Source organism: Bos taurus, chromosome 4 (assembly GCF_002263795.3).
Source record: "Bos taurus isolate L1 Dominette 01449 registration number 42190680 breed Hereford chromosome 4, ARS-UCD2.0, whole genome shotgun sequence".
In the NCBI taxonomy this organism is placed as follows: Eukaryota; Metazoa; Chordata; class Mammalia; order Artiodactyla; family Bovidae; genus Bos; species Bos taurus.
In genome coordinates, this window is record NC_037331.1 from 113,679,365 (window position 1) to 113,699,173 (window position 19,809).

General features: G+C 60.6%; 1 protein-coding gene across 1 annotated transcript in view; it reads left to right on the forward strand.

Annotated features, from left to right (window-relative positions):
* Positions 1-19,809, forward strand: part of AGAP3 (ArfGAP with GTPase domain, ankyrin repeat and PH domain 3) — a 56,558-nt gene that overhangs the window by 17,597 nt on the left and 19,152 nt on the right. Inside the window, 9 exon segments of the mRNA XM_024991248.2 lie at positions 12,482-12,540; positions 12,800-12,887; positions 13,099-13,184; positions 13,346-13,487; positions 13,913-13,942; positions 13,945-14,046; positions 14,175-14,302; positions 15,814-15,972; positions 19,406-19,498. Of these exon segments, the coding sequence (XP_024847016.1) occupies positions 12,482-12,540; positions 12,800-12,887; positions 13,099-13,184; positions 13,346-13,487; positions 13,913-13,942; positions 13,945-14,046; positions 14,175-14,302; positions 15,814-15,972; positions 19,406-19,498 (887 nt within the window).

Consider the following 19,809-nt stretch of genomic DNA (forward strand, 5'->3'; position numbering starts at 1 on the left):
TGAAATGCTAAGTCCAGGTCCTAGCCTTGGGGTTCTGGTAGGGGGAGGGGACACTCATTCTGGAAGCTTCCACGTGAAGGAAAGAGAAGAGGGCAAAGGACCAAGGGCAGCTTTCTAAGCATGTTGTGAATGTGCTTTTTTAAAAGTGATGATATTCACGATTTTTTTCTTCTTTTATTTCTTTGCACGGTGTCTTCACTGCTGCATGGGCTTTCTCTCGTGGTGTGTGGGCTCCAGGTTGCCGTGACTTCTCTTGTTGCAGAGCACGGGCTCTAGAGTGCCAGCTCAGTAGTTGTGGCTTACTGCTCTGCAGCATGTGGGATCTTCCCGGACCAGGGATCGAACCCGTGTCCCCTCCATTGGAAAGCGGATTCTCAACCACTGGACCACCAGGGAAGCCCCAGGAATGTGCTTTTATACCCCCAGATAAAATTCTAAAAAGGTTGGCAGAGTGCACATTTATTTGATTAGCCCCAGCCCGCTTTCTTCTTTCAGGTCCCACAGACCTGGGTTGGAAAGCTCTTGGGAGCCCTGCTCAGGCTGTGCAGTGACCCAGAGCAGCTGCAGATGGGGGACTTGGGGCCTTCAGGGCCTAGGGTTCAGCCAGGAGAGTGCAACAACAACAACCCCCTCACCCCCTGTCTTTCTCACTCACCAGGTATTTCTTCCTTCACCCAGCCCTCATCCCTCACCCAGCCCTCATCCCTCATCCAGCCCTTATCCCCAGCTGGAACAGTCTTCTGTTTCCTCTGTTTCATTTTCTTTGTACAAAAGTAGTGTATTCTCTACAGACATTTTAGGAAACAGGGTGAAACACACATTTCACAGACAAATAGAAACAGAAAAAAAAAATCACTGCAGGGCTTAACTGCCAGAGTTGGCCTCTGTCATCATTTTAACATGCTCATTTTTCCCTCTGTTTTTTAAGACAGGTCCATGTTCCCTGGTGACTCAGCTAGTAAAGAATCCACCTGCAATGCGGGAGACCTGGGTTTGATCCCTGGGTTGGGGCGATCCCCTGGAGAAGGGAAAGGCTACCCACTCCAGTATTCTGGCCTGGAGAATTCCATGGGGTTGCAAAGAGTCGGATACAACTGAGCAACTTTCACTTTCTTTTCACTTTCTGTGTTACATACAATTTTGTATCTTACTTAAAAAAAATGATCATAAGGGTTGCTGCTTTGCTAAGTAAAAGTCTCTGCCGACATTTTCTTTAATTATTAATTTATTTATTTTCTGGCCGTGCCACCTGGCACGTGGGGTATTAGTTCGCTGACTAGAGATCGAACCCGAACCCCAAGCACTGAGTCTAAACCACTGGACCACCAGGGAAGTCCCCAGATGCTATTTTAAATGGTTGTGTGATGTCCCACCGTCTGCAGACACAGTCGCTGAAGCCCTCACTTCCGTGTTGGTGGACACTTTGGTTCATATCACTGTTTCAGAAGTGCTGGACTTCTTTGGGCCTCAATCTTTGTGTCCACATCAGGGGGTCTCTGTTGGAGCCCCTGTGGCTTTCAGTGTGAGGAGCAGAGGGCTGAGCTTCTGGGGAAGGGGGCTCACATGCTTGCCAGCATGGGCCTCACGGACACAAAAGTCATGCCTGTTAAGGGTTTGGTAGGTGAGAAGTGGAACTTCACTTTTAATTTCTATTTCTTTAAGTCCTAAGTGAGAGTGAGCAATTTCCATGTAAATCACCCATTTGTAGTTGCTTTACTTTGTTAAGATTTTATGTTTTGTTTTGTTTTTTAAAGTGACGTCTGTATGCTTTGCATGTTGGTATGATGTTAACCCATTAGCATAGTCACATTTTTTATCCAGGTGTTGATTTCCCTTTTGGGGGTTTCCCACATGGCTCGGTGGTAAAGAATCCATCTGCCAATGCAGGAGACACGAGAGATGTGAGTTCAGTCCCTGGGATGGGAAGATCCCCTGGAGAAGGAAATGGCAACCCACTCCAGTGTTCTTGCCTGGAGAATCCCATGGGCAGAGGTGCCCGTGGGAAGGGGTTTCAGGGGTGGGGAAGGGGTTGGGGGTCCAGGGCTACAGTTCACGGGATCCCAGTCTGACACCACTGAGCAACTAAGCACAGCACAGCATAGTCACATTTCTATCCAGGGGTTGATTTCTCTTTAGCTGTGTATTCTCTTAGGGTTTTTTTAAAAACAATTTTTTATCATTTAGGACTTCATTTTTATGCCATGAATCTGTCGATCTCCTCTCTCTGTCCTTTATATCCGAGGAGCCTTGTTGCAAATGGCATCTCTCAGGGCCTAGCACAGCGCCCCCTGCAGCTTGACTGCAGCTCCACAAAGGCAGACTCCATGGCCAGTGGGCTCCCCTCTCCCACCCCACCACTGCCTGGCCAATCTGTGCTGGGGGCGGGGTGGGGTCCGGTGGTTGGGGTGGGGGGCTGGTGGCTGAGATCCGAGGCTCCAGGCTTCAAGGAGGAGGTAGGCTGGGTGAGGCAGGCACGCAGCGGAGCGTGGATGAAGGTACCCAGGAGAGAGGTGGAAGGGACCTGCCTTCGTGGGGTCTCCAGACTCAGGATGGACGTTTGAGGAGATGGTTTGCAGGGACCCCTCCCCCTCTGCCCTGCGTGTCATCCGGCTGTAGCTAATGACAGACCGAGGGGAGGGAGGGGGTCCAGCGGGGGCTCCTGGTGGGCTCTGCCCGTGGCGTGAGTTCACGAAGCAGGGCAGCTCTGGCTGTGACCTTGACCCCCATGCCCTTCTCATCTCTCAGCCGATGGCCACGTGGGGAGGCTGCAGTCGGCCAGGCAGTCTCTAAAGCTTCCTTGGAGGTGGCCTCCTGTGAGCCCCACGCGGTCACCAGGGTTCCCTTGCGCTGTTTCATGGTGATGCTGTGGCCCAGGGACCCAGGCCTCGTAGCTGATTGGCTGGCAGGGCAGGGAGTTGCCAGCTGAAGACGGACGGGGGTAGAATTAAGAGGAAAGCCAGGTCTCCGATGCCACTGAGCGTGCACAGGCCAGGCCTCTCAGCCGCCGTGGAGATGCGCCTCGTCACCTCCTACCTGCCCGGCGCCCTCAGGTGTGGTGCATCCCCCCGGCTCCAAGGATGTGAGAAGATCCTGGGCAGTGCAGGCACCTTGGTGGACAATGACCAGCTCTACAAGGTCATCTGTGAGCTGAAAAGAAAGAACATCCCAGACATCATGGCCCAGGGTGTCGGCAAGCTGGCCAGAGCACCCACTGGCTGGGGACTGTGGCTGTCTCCACTGCCCTAGGATCTGCAGAAAGACTAGAAGGAGGAGCCAGAGGAGTCAGACATAGGGTTTGGCTTATTCTACTAGAGTCCCGCTTCTCTGCAAATAAAACCCTTTTACTTTAAAAAAAAAAAAAAAAGAAGAAGAAGAAGAAAGCCTGAAACTGCCAGGTGCCAAGGCTCTGATTGCCATTCCCAGTCACTCTGTGATATAAGCAGACTGGTGGGACTGGGAGCGCTTGCTGGTGCTAAGCAGAAAGTGTGCATTTGAACGGGCTGCTTGGGGCTGGACAGTGGAGCCCCTGCAGGGTGGTGGGGACAGGGTGTTGCAATGTGGGCCCTGCTTTTTTATCCTCTGTAATGGGAATTCAGATGCTTTTATTTATTTACAGCTTTATTTTATTGACATAGTTGATTTACGATGTTGCATTTCTGGTGAACAGCAAGGTGATTCAGTTACACACATATAATCTTTTCCATATTTTTTTACATTATGGTTTAGTACAGGATATTGCATTCATATTGATCTTCCTCTGGAGGAGGAAATGGCTACCCACTCCGATATTCTTGCCTGGAGAATCCCCACGGACAGAGGAACCTGGCGGACTGGGGTTGCAAGTCCATGGGGTTGCAAGGAGTTGGACACGGCTGAGCGACTGAGCACGCACACCTTGAATATAATTCCCTGTGCTGTTCCCTCTCTGTTTATCCATACTCTATATATGATAGTTTGCATCCGCTAATCCCAAATTCCCATTCCTTCCCTCTGTCACCCGGAATTCAGATGCTTTTAAACTGTGGTCCATTAGACTCTCAAACTACCTGAGTCTTTATTGTTAATAGTGTACACTGACCCTCAGCCCCCTTTCCTTGAGACCCTGAACTTAAACATCTGTATTGGAGTTCCCAGGTCGAGGAGCAGTCCTCTGTCATGCAGCAAAAAGGGTACAAGTATTTGAATACTGTATTGCGTCTCCCCTTTATTAAAATCTTTTACTTCTATTAAAAAAAGATGAAAGCAGACCTATGAGCATGTTGATACTGCTGATAAAGGAATGAAGAGCTACCAAGTGAATGCATTGTAGAAACCTGTTGGACTGGAAGAGGCAGTTTTTTAGCTCATGGGATTCGGCTGGACCGTTGTTCAGTTCTGAAGGAAGAGAACAACCTTTAAAGACAGATAAAATGCAGGACACGTGTCTAAACTGGGATGAGAAAGCTGAGTGCCTCGAGGGGGCGTGCAGTTTGACCTTCTGAGGCCAGAGTCCCCTCGACCCACCGCAGTGAGGCTCACCCCACCTTCAGGGTCGTCGGAGGGTTCTGAGGGATTTGGGGGTGCATGCGGTGTTCCTGTCCTCTTTGGGGGAAAGCTGTTGAAAGGCAGCAGACTTTTCTCGGCGGAACACATGGTCCTCAGTTGTGATGCTTCTCAGCAGGGAGCTACGTCTTGTCTGTCTGGTCTCCCTCAGGGTTTTAGGGTGAGGTTAGGAGGCCGGTTTTTCCGCTAGTCATGTATGGATGTGAGAGTCAGACTATAAAGAAAGCTGAGCGCCGAAGAATTGATGCTTTTGAACTGTGGTGTTGGAGAAGACTCTTGAGAGTCCCCTGGACTGCAAGGAGATCCAACCTCTCCACCCTAAAGGAAATCAGTCCTGAATATTCATTGGAAGGACTGATACTGAAGCTGAAGCTGCAATACTTTGGCCACCTGATGCGAAGAGCTGACTCCTTGGAAAAGATCCTGATGCTGGGGAAGACTGAAGGCGGGAGGAGAAGGGGACAACAGTGGATGAGTTGGTTGGATGGCATCACCGACTCGATGGACATGAATTTGAGTAAACTCTGGGAGTTGGTGATGGACAGGGAGGCCTGGCGTGCTGCAGTCCATGGGGTCACAAAGAGTCGGACACGCCTGAGCGGCTGAACTGAACTAGGAGGCTGGTAGGGGGCGTACAGAGGGGACTGAGCCTTGCTCAGACTTGGTGGACAGGAAGAAAAATGAAAAAACCGCTGTCGAGTAGCTGGCTTGCTGCCGGAAAGCCTGTTTCCAGCTTTCCATGGGGGAGGGGACGCAGTCCCTGGGGAGCTCTCTGACTCCAGGACCTAGCAGCTGGGGCAGAATTCCCTGGGGGGTCTGGGAAGGGGCTCCTTTCTCTGTGCTGGGCCCCTGGAGTCTATAGCACCTGTATGTTTTTTACATCCCTCTTAAAGTTCTCGGTAAAGAATCTGCCTGCCACGCAGGAGACCCAGGTTCAATCTCTGGGTCGGGAAGATCCCCTTGAGAAGGGAATGGCTACCCGCTCCAGTATTCTTGCCTGGAGAATCCCATGGACAGAGGAGCCTGGCAGGGCTGCAGTCCATGGGGGTCGCAAAGAGTTGGACACACGACTGAGTAACTAATAGTAGAAGTGCTAAGGATGATCCTTGGCTTGTAGATGGCCGTCTTCTCCCCGTGTCTCTTCACATCATACTCCCTCTCTGCGTGCCTCTCTGTGTCCACATTTCCCCTTTTTATCAGAACACCAGTCATAGGGAGTGGGGCCCACCTGAATCCAGGGGGACCTCATCTCAGGTAATCCCATTTGCAACCGCCCTATTTCCAAATAAGGTCACACTGTCAAGTACCAGGGGCTAGGACTTCAAAATACAGATCTAGGGGGAACCCAGTTCAGTCCATGACAGCTTTCATCAGATTTTCAGAGAAAGACATGATCCAGAAGAGCCTCGGGATCTCTGAGGTCAGCCTCTGTGGTCTCTTGGGGAAGAGATGGAGGGACTGGTAATCCACAGGCCTGAGCTGATGAGGAACTGGCTCCCGGGACCGGAGAGAAGAGGGTGCCTGTGTGTACAAGCACGGCCTGGGGCTTGGGGCCTCCAGCTCAATCCACAGGCCCGAGCTAATGGGGAATTGCTGAGGTCTCCAGCTATATTGGTCACCTGCTGCGTGCCAACTCGGTGCCAGACCCTCCATAAACACATCACTGCACAGCAACTTCAGTTGGAAGGGGGATTATCCCCGGTTTACAGAGACCCCCCCCCCCCCCCCGCCATTGACATTCAGGGGACAGACGCGGAGCCAGTAGCTGCCAGAGGCTGAATTTGCACCCAAGTTTTCTTGGCTCCAGAGTACGTGTCTTGCCATCACACCCCTGTCCGTCTCCACTTTGGATCTGATCTCGACTGAGATTTATCTCAACAAACGTTCCCAGCCAGGGACCACTTTCGTCAGTCTGCCACCCTCCCCACAAGGGGAGCAAAAGCCAGGGTGTGCAGTTTACGCTCAGCAGCTAAGACGAATGTTCTTCATTCCTTCATTGACTCGTTGATTCATTCAAAGAATCACCACGTGCCACCTATGTGGCCCTGTTCATCTCCCTCGGCTCAGCAGTCAAGGGGCTTGATGGACCCGTGTGGCCGGCCACTGCCAGGGTCCCTACTCCTTCCCGGGCGGCACAGCTGGCAACCTCCTGGGCTGCAGGAAGATGTTTTGCTGCCACCTTGTGGTCTAGAAGACCCCAGCCGGCTGTCATCAGGAAGCTCGCCCTTGCTCGGCCCGAGAAGGACCTCCCCAGGCTCCTTGGCTCAGTGGCCTCATCTGGGCGCGCCTCCACACTTACCAGTGGATCATCCGGCAGATATTTGAGAGGGACTAGGTACAAGGTTCCATGGGATTCCCGGGCCCCAGGCCGCCCTTCTTCCTCCCACCATGGCACTGCCCCTCTGCACAGCATGCCTTTGCAGGGGGTTTCTAATTCTCCCGAGACATCCTGGGTTTCGTTGTCCCCACCGCCCCCAGGCCACAGCCGCACACACAGGCGCCCTCTTCTCTCAGGTCCCAATACCCAGTCCAGCGCACCCAGCTCTAGAGTCGGCTCTTCTCCTTCTGAACTGCCTGTGCTCTGGGCTGCTCATTGCTTAGCCTCCAGGGACCCCTGTCTGTTCTCACCCAGGACCACGCCCAGGAATGAAAGAGACTGCGTCTTCAGTTCCCCCAGAACCTTCCGTGGGGTCTCTGTGCAACAGATTTAGCCTGCCATTTCTGATGACCTTAAGCACCAGAGAACTGACACGAGAGCTAGCTTTATGGGATTTCCGTTTGGTTGGTGTGGCCCTAGCCTAGAGCTTTTTAGGACTGCCCTACTTTCCTTTTGGAAAAGGCAGTGGCACCCCACTCCAGTACTCTTGCCTGGAAAACCCCATGGATGGAGGAGCCTGGTAGGCTGCAGTCCATGGGGTCGCTAAGAGTCAGACACGACTGAGCGACTTCGCTTTTGCTTTTGCTTTACTTTCCTTTGGGTTGTGTTGAGTGAGCTGTTGGCTGCTTCTCTTTGGAGTTGAGTCTTGTGAGACGAAACACAGAGACCTTGTCCATGACCAGGGGCGGTGGCGGTGGCTGATGCCAACAAGGAAGAGAGGTGTGCGCCTGCCCTGATCTCTTTTCTGGGGTCTTTGTCTGAGCCGTTTATGTGCAGGCTGGTGCCCTTCTCTGTCTAGTCTCCCCGAGTCAGGAAAGGTTTCTGGGAAGAAGAAGTAGGAAGGAGTCAGCCAGACGAGGAAGAGGAAGCTGTGCCAGGTTTAATTCTTTATTGCTCTGCTGAGGCTTCACTGCTGTGCTGGCTTTTCTCTACTTGCGGGGAGCGGGGCTCTTCTCTAGCTGGGATGTGTGGGCCTCTGTTGTTGCAGAGCATGGTCTCTAGGGCGCACCGGTTTCTGGGATTGGAGCACTTGGGCTCAGTAGCTGTGGCGCATGGGCTTAGTTGCTCCAAGGCATGTGGGATCTTCCTGGGTTAGGGATGGAACCCATGTCTCCCGCGTTAGCGGGCGGATTCTTTACCCCTGAGCCAGCAGGGAGGCCCCAGGCTCAGCATTTTGCTTGGACCAATTCTGCAGGTGCAGTGGGAGCCCAGAGCTGGTGTGTCCTCTGAGAATGGAAGGTGTTCTTTCACTTTCTGGCCTGGGCACGGCTGCCTGCCTTCCTGGAGCCTGTGTGTGTCTGTGTGTGTGTGCATGTCTGTGTGTCTCTCTGTGTGTGTCTATGTCTCTGTGCATATGTGTCTCTGTGTTTGTGTGTCTGTATGTGTGTGTGTGTGTGTCTCTGTGTCTGTGTGTCTGTATGTGTGTGTCTGTAAGTGGGGGCCTTTTACTCTCCTGTTCCATCCTGCTCCTCTCCGCCTGAGGGTAGCCAGTTGGGTTCTAAAGCAGCTCACCCCCGTTGGGCACCTTGTCCCCTGTCCCCCTTTAGTGCCCATTTGCCTCTGATAGCTGCTGTCCTGTGCGTGCATTTTCATTGGCTCGGGGAGAGGGTTTAGAATGAGCCGCCTTATTCTGTGGGGGAGGGGTCATCCCATATGTGTGCGTGAGAGAGGGCAGACAGACTGATATGAACAAAGATAGGGAAGTTCAGTGTGTGAGGCTTAAACTTGGGAACGTGAGTCAGGATTCCCGGGTTGCATTCTTGTCTCCACGCCTGAAGGATCCTGGGAAGGGCTCTTCTGCAGAACCGACTATTATGTGGGGGAAATGTACCCCAGAGAGGAAGGCGCCGTCCTCATCACCATTAATAACCAGTCCCAGGAAAATACGGAATCACCCCCCGGGGCCCCGGAGATCCAGCCCGGGACTTGGAAGTTTCCAGCTCGAGGTTCCGCAGGAGCACCCAGGATGGAGGCCCTGCCTTCCTCAGGCATTCCCCCACCCCAGCCCCCTCTGGAATGTGCCACTTTTATCTTGTACTTTGCTTCTGACCAGGACCGTGGAATTCTAAAGCTGAGAGGGACAGATATGTTGGGAGTTGGGCTGGACTGGGGCTGGAGCAGACCTGGGAGTATTATGTCTTCAGAGGGAAACGCAAGCCCCCTCAACCTTGCCACTACCTAAACAGGTTTGTCCTGATCTGCTTGTGGTCCTTGTGGATTATGCTAAACTGGCCCATCTCCAGGACCCCGGAGAGGAGGACTGACGCTTGAACGGTTAGTGGAGAGCACAGCACAGCAACGACCTGTCCTCTGCCCCATCCTGGAGGAAGCCCTGCATTTAAGAGCCTGGGGCAGCCCACGAAGGGTATATGTGCTTGGAGTCAGCTTCCCACGAGGTCTGCAGTCTGCAGCTTCACCTCTGCACAGCCTCTGGACAGGAGGAGGGGGACCAGCGAGCTGGAGGAGCCGGGAGACTTCAGGGGCTCAGAAGTGAGTCACTCGTCCAGAACGATACGGTTCAGGTCCCAAGGTTATCTTCAGATTTTCTGCCGCCCTTGGGCAGGACAGCACTTATCCTAGTCCAGGTGATTTTATAGTCTTCAAGGAAGAAGATAGCCTCAGTCATTAACAGAAGAGCTGACTGAAACAACCAGCAACTCGGATTTGCAAGTTTCCCAACCTCAGACTGAGCCAAGAGCCAAGACAGGATCACCTCGTTCAGGCTCCGTGTTTTCCAGATAAGAAGCCCTCAGTGTAACTCCTGACTCATAATTTAAGCTTTTACCAGCTCCCACCCCGGTGGATCATCTGGTTCTTCCCTGGAGAAAAGAGCGAATGGCCCGCTTCTCTCCAAAACCGAGCCCAGCGCATGGTGTGCCCAGGACTGTTATTTATTTGGCCTGCTCTTAATGACAGCTCCTCTCCTACCTGCCCCAACTGAGGAGGAGCCCTGGGCTGGAATTTCCTGTTTTCTGAGGGCTCGGGGGCCCCCCGCCGCCGCCGTTCCCGGGTGTTCCAGGCCAGGCTTGCCGCCTCTCTCGGTGCTGGGCTGGCTCCCGGCCTCTCCAGGTCTGGGCTTGCCGGCTTGCGAGGTGGAGGCGTTGAGGGACTCAGTCGGCCGACACCAAGTGCCCAGAGGCCGGAGGTCCGTGCGCCCCGGCCGCGGCCCCGGCCCGGGCCCAGCCCCGCGCCCCTCGCCATGGGCCTGGCCCTCGCCCGCGGGCCCTGAGCATGGAGCGGGGCTGGCCGCCGGCGGACAGCTGCAGCCGGGAGCGGCCCGCCGCCTGCCGCCGCGCCCTCAGCGTCTGCGACTCGCTGGACCTGCACGGCGCCCCGGCCGACCGCGCCGCCTCCGCCCTGCAGGCCGCCCTGTGCGCTGCGCGCGAGCAGCCGGCGCGGCCACGGAGCGTGTGCTCTGGCGGCCCGGGGCCGCCGCCGCCCCCCACCGGCGCCCGCAGCCTGCTGCTCGGACTCCTGCGCCCGCGCCTCGGCCGCCGCGGCACCCCCGACGGCCGCGCGTCGGCTCCCGGGCCCGCGCCCAGCCCCGCGCCGAGCCCCGCATCCAGCCCCGCGCCGGGTCGCCGCAGCCGGCCTCGGGGCACCCAGGCGCCGCGGCCCACCAGCATGACGTTCCTGGAGGTGAACCGCCTGGAGCTGGCGGCCGAGGCCGAGGGCGCGGGCGCGGGGCTGGGCCGCGCGGGGAGCTCCGGCTTCCTGCGGGGCGCCTCGCTCTGGAGCAGCCAGCGCTGGCAGGTGCTGCGCGGCGGCGGCGGGCGCAGCGCCCCGAGCCCCCGGCGCGGCCTGTCGGCGCTGAGGAAGAGCTTCAGTTTCCGCCTGCGCCGCGGCCAGGAGATCCGGCGCGCCGAGTCCGGGCTGCTGCCCCGCGTGCGCACCCGCAGCGACGGCGACGCCAGCTCCCTGGGCGCCTTCCCCAGCCGCCGCGACCTGCTGCTGGGCACCGAGGCCCCGCGCGCCGCGCCCGAGGCCGGCCGCCCCCGCACCGCCGCCGGCCTCTGGAGGCTGCTCACCAGCCGCTTCCGCCGGAGAGAGCCCATGTCCGCGCCCGCGCCGTCCGAGCCGCTGTGGAGCCGCCGGGCGGCCGCGGCCCCCGGACTCCTGGGCGCGCCGAGCGGTAAGGGGGAGCGCCCGGGCCTGGGTGTCCTCTCCGGTTGGAGTCCGGGCTTGAGGGCGAGTGTGAAACAAACCGGACACCTACCGGGAGAGGTGGGCGTGCCGTGAAGGCGAGCGGGTGGCGGGGGGGTCCGCCAGACAGGGCTGGACCAAGTGGATCAGCGCCCGGCAGGGTCTAGGGTCGCTGTTGGGTCTGGAGACGGTGGCTGTGGCAGAGGCTGGCTTCCAGGTGGGTCCCGGGAGGGCCTGCCTCCCGTGGCCCTAGCGAAGTGGAATGAGAGCAGAACGGAAGGGCCCCTTTCTCACTTTTGGAGACCCAGGAAGGGGCTCCGGGACGGATGAGACTCACTCGGAGCCCGGGCCGGCTCTGGAGGGCGGGGAGGACTAGATCAGCAGCAGCTCTAGCTCCCAGGTGAGGCTCTAAGCTGCCTTTGCAGATGAGTTTAGGGACTGGACCCGCGCGTTGTAACTACTCTTGGAGGCAGCCTGGGGAGGCGGCGTGAGCCCCGCCCCCAGAGCCTGGTCCCTGCGGAGCTGCCTGGAGCGGCCCCAGGATGTCTGTGCCAACCTAGAGGCTCAAGGAGAGGGGCTGACCCTGGCTGGGGCTCTGGGTAGCGCCCGGGTGAGGCAGGAGCTGGGGATGGACTTGAGAGGAGGAGTGCTGGAGGCGGATCTTTGAGAAAGAAAGGGTGGCTGGCTCCTGCCAAGGAGGAGCCTGGGGAGGAGGGCCGGCTGGGAGGGGCAGACAGCTCCCTGTTGGACCGGCCTCTCACCAAACAGGGCCAGGTGAAGGGCTCCGCCCTCTTTGCTCACCAGGAATGTAGTGGGTGGCCCCACCCTGCGAGGGTGAGCTGTTCCTTCTGGCTGCAGAGGCGGGCCCCCAGCCCAGCCGAGACCCACTGGAGCGGCCTCTCACCAGGCGGGGGCGCCGGTAGGGCGTGACTCAAGGTAGTAGCTACCCACTCTGCTGGAGCGGAAAGAGGAGGGATCCGGTCTGTCCAGACTGGAGAACTGAGGGCTGTCACCCCGCTGTTCTATTCTCAGAGAGCATTCTTGCTGCTCTCTAGGGAGCTAGGGGCTTCCCGGCGGCGCTAGTGGTGGTAAAGCACCCGCCTGCCAGTGCAGGAGATGTAAGAGAAGCGGGTTCAATCCCTGGGTGGGGAAGATTCCCCTGGAGGAGGGCATGGCCACCCACTCCTGTATTCTTGCCTGGAGAATCCCCAGGGACGGAGGAGCCTGGCAGGCTACCATCCACGGGCTCGCAGAGCGTCCGACACCACTGAAACGACTTGAGCGTGCGCAGGAAACTAGGGCTGAGGGTGTTTTCTGGCTGTGGCCTCTGAAAACGGGCCAGGTCGTGGAGGCCGCCGGTGCCGGATAGCCAAGGGGCTGTGCCATCCCAGCCCTGACGGGTGGCCTTCTCTCCTGCAGACTCCTTTGTGAACAGCCAGGAGTGGACCCTGAGCCGCTCGGTGCCGGAGCTTAAAGTGGTGAGTGAGTGGGAGGCACAGGCAGCCCTGGGCTGGGGGTGTGGGCTAGAGTGGTGGGCCGGCGTGACTCCCCCTGACCACCCCGGCTTCCAGTCCCCTCCGTCTCTAGGCTCGGCCTCGCCCCGCACTCGTGTCTTCCCGGTTTCTCTTGCCTTTCCCATCCTTGGCGCTGGGCCGTCTCCTCCCAGGTGGATCAGCCTGTCCTGCCGTGCCGTCTGTCTGTCCAGCTCTCTGATCGCTGCTCCTTCCTCTCCCGCAGGGCATTGTAGGGAACCTGTCTAGTGGGAAGTCGGCCCTGGTGCACCGCTATCTGACAGGGACCTATGTCCAGGAGGAGTCCCCTGAAGGTGAGCGTTAAGGGGCCGGCCCCGGGCCCTGCGGCTGCTCTCTGCCCACCCGTCCCTGTCTCCCGCTGCCTGTGCAGGGGGCTGCAGCCCCGTGTCTCTCTCCATCCTCCCGTCTTCTAGCTGTGGGTCCCTTCTCTGTGTGGCTACCCCTCCAACCCCCGCCGTGGGCTCGCTCTTGCGGCTTGGGGCCTGACTGCGCACTCTGTCCTAGGGGGTCGGTTTAAGAAGGAGATTGTGGTGGATGGCCAGAGTTACCTGCTGCTGATCCGAGATGAAGGAGGCCCCCCCGAGCTCCAGGTAGCCCTGGCCCGTGGTGCCCCCTTTTTTTCGAGGTTCCCAGCTGGGACCCCGGCAAGATCGTGTGCAGGGCGGCAGGGGGTGGGGTGGGGGTGGCAAAGTTCACCTGTGCCCAGGTGAGGGTGGTAATTCTGCTCCGCCCCCCACCCCCCACCCCCCAGTTTGCCGCCTGGGTGGACGCAGTGGTGTTTGTGTTCAGCCTGGAGGATGAGATCAGCTTCCAGACGGTGTACAACTACTTCCTGCGCCTCTGCAGCTTCCGCAACACCAGCGAGGTGCCCATGGTGCTGGTGGGCACACAGGGTGAGCGGGCCTGCTCGCTGGGGCGGTGTGGCAGCTGTGGGTCCCCATGGGCCGGCGTGAGAAAGCCTGGCCCCCTACCCGCCTCTGCCCTCCTGGCGCTGATCCAACCCTTCCGGTGGGCCACCCCCACACCCCCACTGTGAGCAGGCACCTCCTCTCTGCCCCCACACAGCCCGCCGGCTGTGACCCTGCCGTCTGTGTGATGGCCGTGTCCCGCAGCACTCTTTGAGGTGGACACACAGGGGGCTGGCTCATTTCCACTCAGTGAGTCGGCGGCAGAGCTGGAAACGAGGCCCAGACCCCCGTATTCTCGTGCTCTGTGGTGTCCACTACCCGGGCTCTTGGCCCACCCCACCCTCTGACCACACGGCCCAGCGTCAGCCGGCTGAGTCAGTCCCCGACCCCCCCAACTCCGTCTCCGACAGACGCCATCAGTGCCGCGAACCCGCGGGTCATCGTGACAGCAGGGCCCGCAAGCTGTCCACAGACTTGAAGCGGTGCACCTACTACGAGACGTGTGCCACCTACGGGCTCAACGTGGAGCGCGTCTTCCAGGACGGTAACTCGGCGGGTGCCAGGCGCTCCCCCGGAAGGGGGTCAGGCAGGCTCTGCGGAGGGGGGAGTCGGCTCTAAGTGGGGTTTCCCCCGCCTCCCCAGAGGGGTCATTGACTCTGCTGTCCCCTGCAGTGGCCCAGAAGGTAGTGGCCTTGCGGAAGAAGCAGCAGCTGGCCATCGGGCCCTGCAAGTCACTGCCCAACTCCCCCAGCCACTCGGCCGTGTCCGCCGCCTCCATCCCGGCCGTACACATCAACCAGGTGCGGCCAGCCTCCCACGCTCCCCGCACCACATGCCCATCCCACCCCGCCGTGGCCCTGCCTCTCCATTCTGTCTGTCTGCCTGCCTGTCCCTGCGCGTCTGGTCTCCCCACTTGCAGATGGTTTGAAAGCACTGGCTCGGGTCCCCTCAGCCTGCACACCTGGCCTGGCCTGGCCCCCCACCTGTGCCCTGCAGTCCCTGCCCTCCCACTCCCAGCTCCCCTCGCTGCTCCACACATCTCACCCTGCAGCTGCCGCCGCCTAAGCATTTGCTCTGGTCAGCTGGGGTTAGCGCAGGCTCAGTACCCACCTCCAGAGGAGTCCCTGGAGGCCCGCCCCCTCCTCACCTGCTGGCCCCTGCCCCTGTGTTTGCGTTTAGAAGAGCAGCACTTACCCCACAAGGGCTGATGGCCTTCATGCTGCGTGGGGTCCTTTGGGGGGGTGCCTGAGCTGGGTCCTGCCGTGTCCCTCCCAGATTACCCCCTGGACACCTGCCCGCCTGCGGGGCCTACTGCCTGGTCAGTTCTGGGCCCTTGACATTCAGCCCAGGGCTTCTGTAACTGTGTTCCCGGACTCAGTCTCCCGCGCTGCGGAAAGCCCTGGGCCAGTACAGGTGTGCATGGTGAGCGGTCAAGTCTATGCTGCTCCTTTAGTTCCACCGAGGGCTGCTGTCTTTGCAAAGCCCTCCCGGCCCCCAGCGTCCTGACGGCCTGGTGGGCTTTTCCAGGGATTCCCTCCCTTTACAGCTGTAAAAGATCTCAGGGCTCCCCTGTAAGAAAGGGAGAGCCGTACACAGGTCTTCTCCACCGTCTCTGAGCCACTTGGCCTTGTAGCAGACTCAGCTGTGCGCAGGGACCCTGTATCCTTCACGGGGCGGCAGCTCCGGTGTTGGCCTCGGACCAGAGGAGGCTGCTGGGGCAGGGCGCGTCCTCTACTTAGTGACCATCCGGTGGGCCGTCAGGGGTGGCCTTGTCACGCTGCCCATGGCTCCCGGAGCCACCACCAGCGGACACCGCTGTGTGTGTATCCCGCCGTCCTCTGCTTCCTCCGGTCAGCAGCCTTAGTCGCCGTTCGCTCCCTGCCCAGCCCTCCTCCTCCCCGTATCTCACGCCCTGTCACACACAGCCTCACCCTCCCCCCCGCCCCACCCCATTGGCGCCCTGAGCCCCACCCAGCCTCCCGAAGCCTCCGTTCTTGCAGGCCTGGGGAGCTCATCCAGGGTGACCTGTCACCTGGTGTCACGCCCAGCTGTGAGCCAAGACTCCGCAGTCTTGTTCTCTCCCGGCCCCTGCCCTTGACTCCAGTCCTTTGCCTCTGATTCAGCTAGGGGCCCTAGGCAGGAGGTGGAGGGTGGGCAGCCCAGGGCGGTGACCATGGGGTCCCGCAGGCCTCCAGGCCTTTGCTGCCCGCCTCCTGGGTTAGCCTCTGTAGGAATGGGCGGCCCCTCTGCTCTGCCCTGCAAGCCCCAGGCCCCTTGGTACAGCCGCCCTGAGAGCCCTCTCTGTTCTCAGGCCACGAATGGCGGCAGCAGCGCCTTCAGCGACTACTCAGCCTCAGTCCCCTCCACGCCCAGCATCAGCCAGCGGGAGCTGCGCGTGGAAACCATCGCTGCCTCCTCCACCCCCACACCCATCCGCAAGCAGTCCAAGCGGCGCTCCAACATCTTCACGGTACGTGCCCGCCCCTCCCGCCGCCGACCAGGCAGGGCCGAGCCCCCAGCCTCCAGGACGCTGCACCTGCCCTCTCTGCATCCGCACAGACACGCACTGCTCCCGGAGGGAGCTCTGTGCAGGCGTCCCCCACCAGCACCCAGACTGTGACCCTCCGTGGGCTCCGTGCAGACGCCCCCCACCCCCCCAACCCCACATCAGCACCCAGACTGTGATCCTCCTCTGAGCCCGTGGGGCCGCCCCTCAGCACAGCCACACAGAGACCTTCCTCCCAGCCCAGCTGGAGGGCTCTTTGGACCCGTCTGCTCTCTTAACTCCGAGACACCCTGGATCCCGCCCTTGTGGACCAAGGCCCTGGGTGGTTGGCCCAAGGCCGCAGGAAACGGTAGATGGCAGAACCAGAGCAGGTCCAGGCCTCCCAGTCCGCCTGCACCCCACCCATCCCCGTTATTTCCATTCCACCGCGCTTCCCCACCCCCCCGCTGCTGCCATCGGCCCAACAAAAGGCCCAGACGTCTTTCCCCAGGCCCCTGTGTCTCCCGAGTCCTGCCTCGGTTTCCCACCCCACCAGCCGCCCACCACAGGCTCTGCTCTCAGCTCCTTCACGAAGACCCCCAGCCCAGGGTCCTGTGCGCCTCCTGCCACTAGGGCCCTGCCCGTCACCTCTCGGAGGCCCAAGCCTGTGTCTGGCCCGCAGACACACTGTCCAGCAGGGGGGGCTTGGCAGGACCCTCCTGGGAGTGGTGGGCCTGACGAGGCGGGCGTGCCGCCCCGGGCGGACCCGCATGGGGAGATCGCCCGGTCTCTCTGCGTCGCTCCTCATCCCGCTCTCCGAGCGTCGGGGCTTGGGTGTCGGTCGGTTGGTCCGGCCCCCGGCCAGGGTCAGGCCCCGGCCAGGCCCTCAGGAACCCAGCTCAGACAGAGCCAGTGCTCCCCAGGCCTTGTCCCTGCATCCTCGCTGTGCGCGCTTCTGCCTCGTCTGCCTGCCTGTCCCCTACGGCCCTGCCCTGCGCCCTCCATCCTGCTGCTGCCGCGCGTCACCCCCACCCCCAGCCCCGACCCTGCCTGGACTCACAGCTTCTCATCTGTTCACGCCTGCTGAGACACACAGCGCCCCGGCTGCCTGCTTGTGCGTGAACCCCTCTGCGGCCGCCGTGGGGCCCTGTGGGCGCCTGGGTCTAAGTGACTGCCCTCTGTGCCCACGGTGCCCGCTCGCTGACGTCCTGCCCACCTGCTCCTCTCCCCCCGTCCCTCCCCTCCCGCCTTCCTCCACTGTTCGCCCAGCGCCTCCTTGCGCCCCGCCGCCTGCTCCTCCGAGCTGCCTTCACGTGCCCCTCGCCGTGCCCGTCCTCCACGGCACAGCCGCCCCTCCAGGCCTCTTTCATTCTCTCCATCTTCACTGTGGCGACCTGATTTTTTTTGTTTTTTTCTCTCCATTGTTTCCATGGTGACCTCACTTGAGCCATTGTCCTTGAGGGAGCCTCCAGACGCGCCCATGTCTCTCGAGGTGCCTCTCGGGACCTCCCCTTCTCATCGTCACTGCTCGGGGTGGGAGGGTGGAGGGTGGAGGGTGGGGGGTCCCCCCCTCTTGCCATCCTCCGGCAGAGCTGTGCCTGCTCCTGTCCCACTCCCGTGACTTTCCTGCTGGACGTGCCGCTGACGTCCCCCTGGTCTCTCCCCCGTGACTTAATGTCCTTGTTTTGACGCTCCTCACCCTGGTTCCCATCCTGGGTGGGGTGCACACCCCATGCCCCCTGCCCTCCTCTGGGCTCCCAGGGGTCCTCGGGTGGTTGTGGGGTGGGGGGCCTCTCTGCTGGCCAGCCTGGCTGGGACAGGCTGCATGTGAACCCCGCTCCCCACGACTGGCTCTTCCGTCTGGGGGTGCAAGGGGCAGAGGCCACAGTGCCCAGGAGAGGCCCCCGGAGGGCAGGCGCTGGTAGCAGAGACGTCCATGGGCAGTACCCCGGCTCTCCCTGCTGGTCTGGCCGCAGCCCCCATGGCCTGCTCCCTGGCAGCTTGGAGGAGCCGGGGGAGGGACGTGGGGCCTGGAGTGCAGAGCACCCCCCCTCCCCGCACCCCGAGATGGACCGCCGGCCTGCAGCCTCTCCTCCTCCTCCTCCTCCTCTTCAGCCGCCTCTCCTCCCCGGGCGCCCGGGTTCTCTGCCCTCGCCACCTGCTGACCCACTGTGTGCGCGGCTTGAGTATAACTTGCCAAAAATCTCTATTCTTTCGATATTTGCAGATATGTGCCACTGTTTCCAACTTTTCATCAACAAAAAGGCCTTTCCAACTCCTTCCAAATTAGAAGACCAGGTGGTGACACACAGCACCTCTGGACATTGTCCCCCGTGCGGGGCCGGGCCCTGGGACTGCTCTCAGATGAGAAGCGGCCGCCGTGCTCCCCACTCCAGAGACCCACAGGAACCTTTGTAACTAACCCCCACACCCCCAGGCAAGGCTAGGAACTGCTGGAGCGCCCCGCCAGCCCGCGCGGCCAGCCCGGCGGAACGCACAGCGCCAGGCTCTCGCTGCACGGAGAAGAAGGGAGCTCGTCCCCTGTCCCCGCCCGGCGCGCCGGCCAGCGACGAGGCCCAGAGGCCGGGGCGTCCAGCGCCCGGCCGGCGGCCCAGCTGCTCCCGGGGGTGCTCCCCGCCCCTCCCCTCCTCTGCTCCTTCCTGCATGGACTTCTCTGCTGTTCCTGCTCTGCTGGACGCCGCCGCCGCCTCCTCCTCCTCCTCCTCCTCGCCGCGCTTGCCTTCCCCTCTCTTGGCCCCCCCCAACACACCCCGTTTCCTAGGATCCACATCGGGCCGGGCTCTGCCCCAGGAGCCCTGGCAGGGGCGCAGGGCCTCCTCTGGCCCGTCTCCTCTCTCTCTCCATCCACTGTGCCCCCTCGGGCCTCGTGGCCGCTGAGCTCGGCACGCCGTGCCGCCGCGTGTGGTGTGTCTGTGCCCGTGGCCGGGCCGCGGCCGGCTCTCATTTCTGGACTTTGCTCTCCCCCCTACCCGGTGGTCGTGCCCCGTGCTGCTCCCGGCCAGCCTGCAGCCTCCACCGTCCACCTTTCCTCTCTGGACCCCTTCCCTTCTCTTAGGCCCCAGCCTCCCCCTGGCTCCCCATGGGCTGCGCGCTCCTCACGCCCTCGGTATCTCGTGTCCTCGCTCTTCTGTAAGGGGCGGGCCCGGCCCAGTGATGACCTGTGCTGCTCTGTATGGTGCCGTGTGTAAGAATAAACACCCGTTGGAATACTCGTGGTCTCCATTCCTTCCCAGTCCCGCCGTGCCCACCCAGCCTGGCCCTGCCTGGCTGCTAGGGCCTGTCCAGGGGGAGGGAGGGATTTGGGGAGGATGGGGTGCTAGCTGGGGATTCCAGGCGGGCAGCTGAACCCCCACAGACCCCGGGGCCCCTCTGACACGCCCCTTCTCTTCTCTTCCAGTCTCGAAAGGGTGCCGACATGGACCGGGAGAAGAAGGCCGCCGAGTGCAAGGTGGACAGCATCGGGAGCGGCCGGGCCATCCCCATCAAACAGGTCAGCGCTCCCTTCCCCCCCGGGGCTGGAGAGAAGCGGAGAGGAGGCCCCGGCAATGCTGGAGGATGGCTCTGGAAGACGGGAGAGGCCAGCGCCCCAGGCCCCTGCCAGGCCTGAGCTGTTAACACCCCTGGCAAGGTTGGCCGGAACGCTCACCGGGCCTGGCCTTGCCTGTTCACCCTCATCACCACCAGGGGGCAGCAGAGAGCCACCCGCCACCCTCAGCGGCTCTGCATTGGTGGTGGTGATTCTGGAGGTGCCCGACCCTGCAGCAGGACTTGGTCTCTCCCACCTCTCTCTCCTCCTCCCTC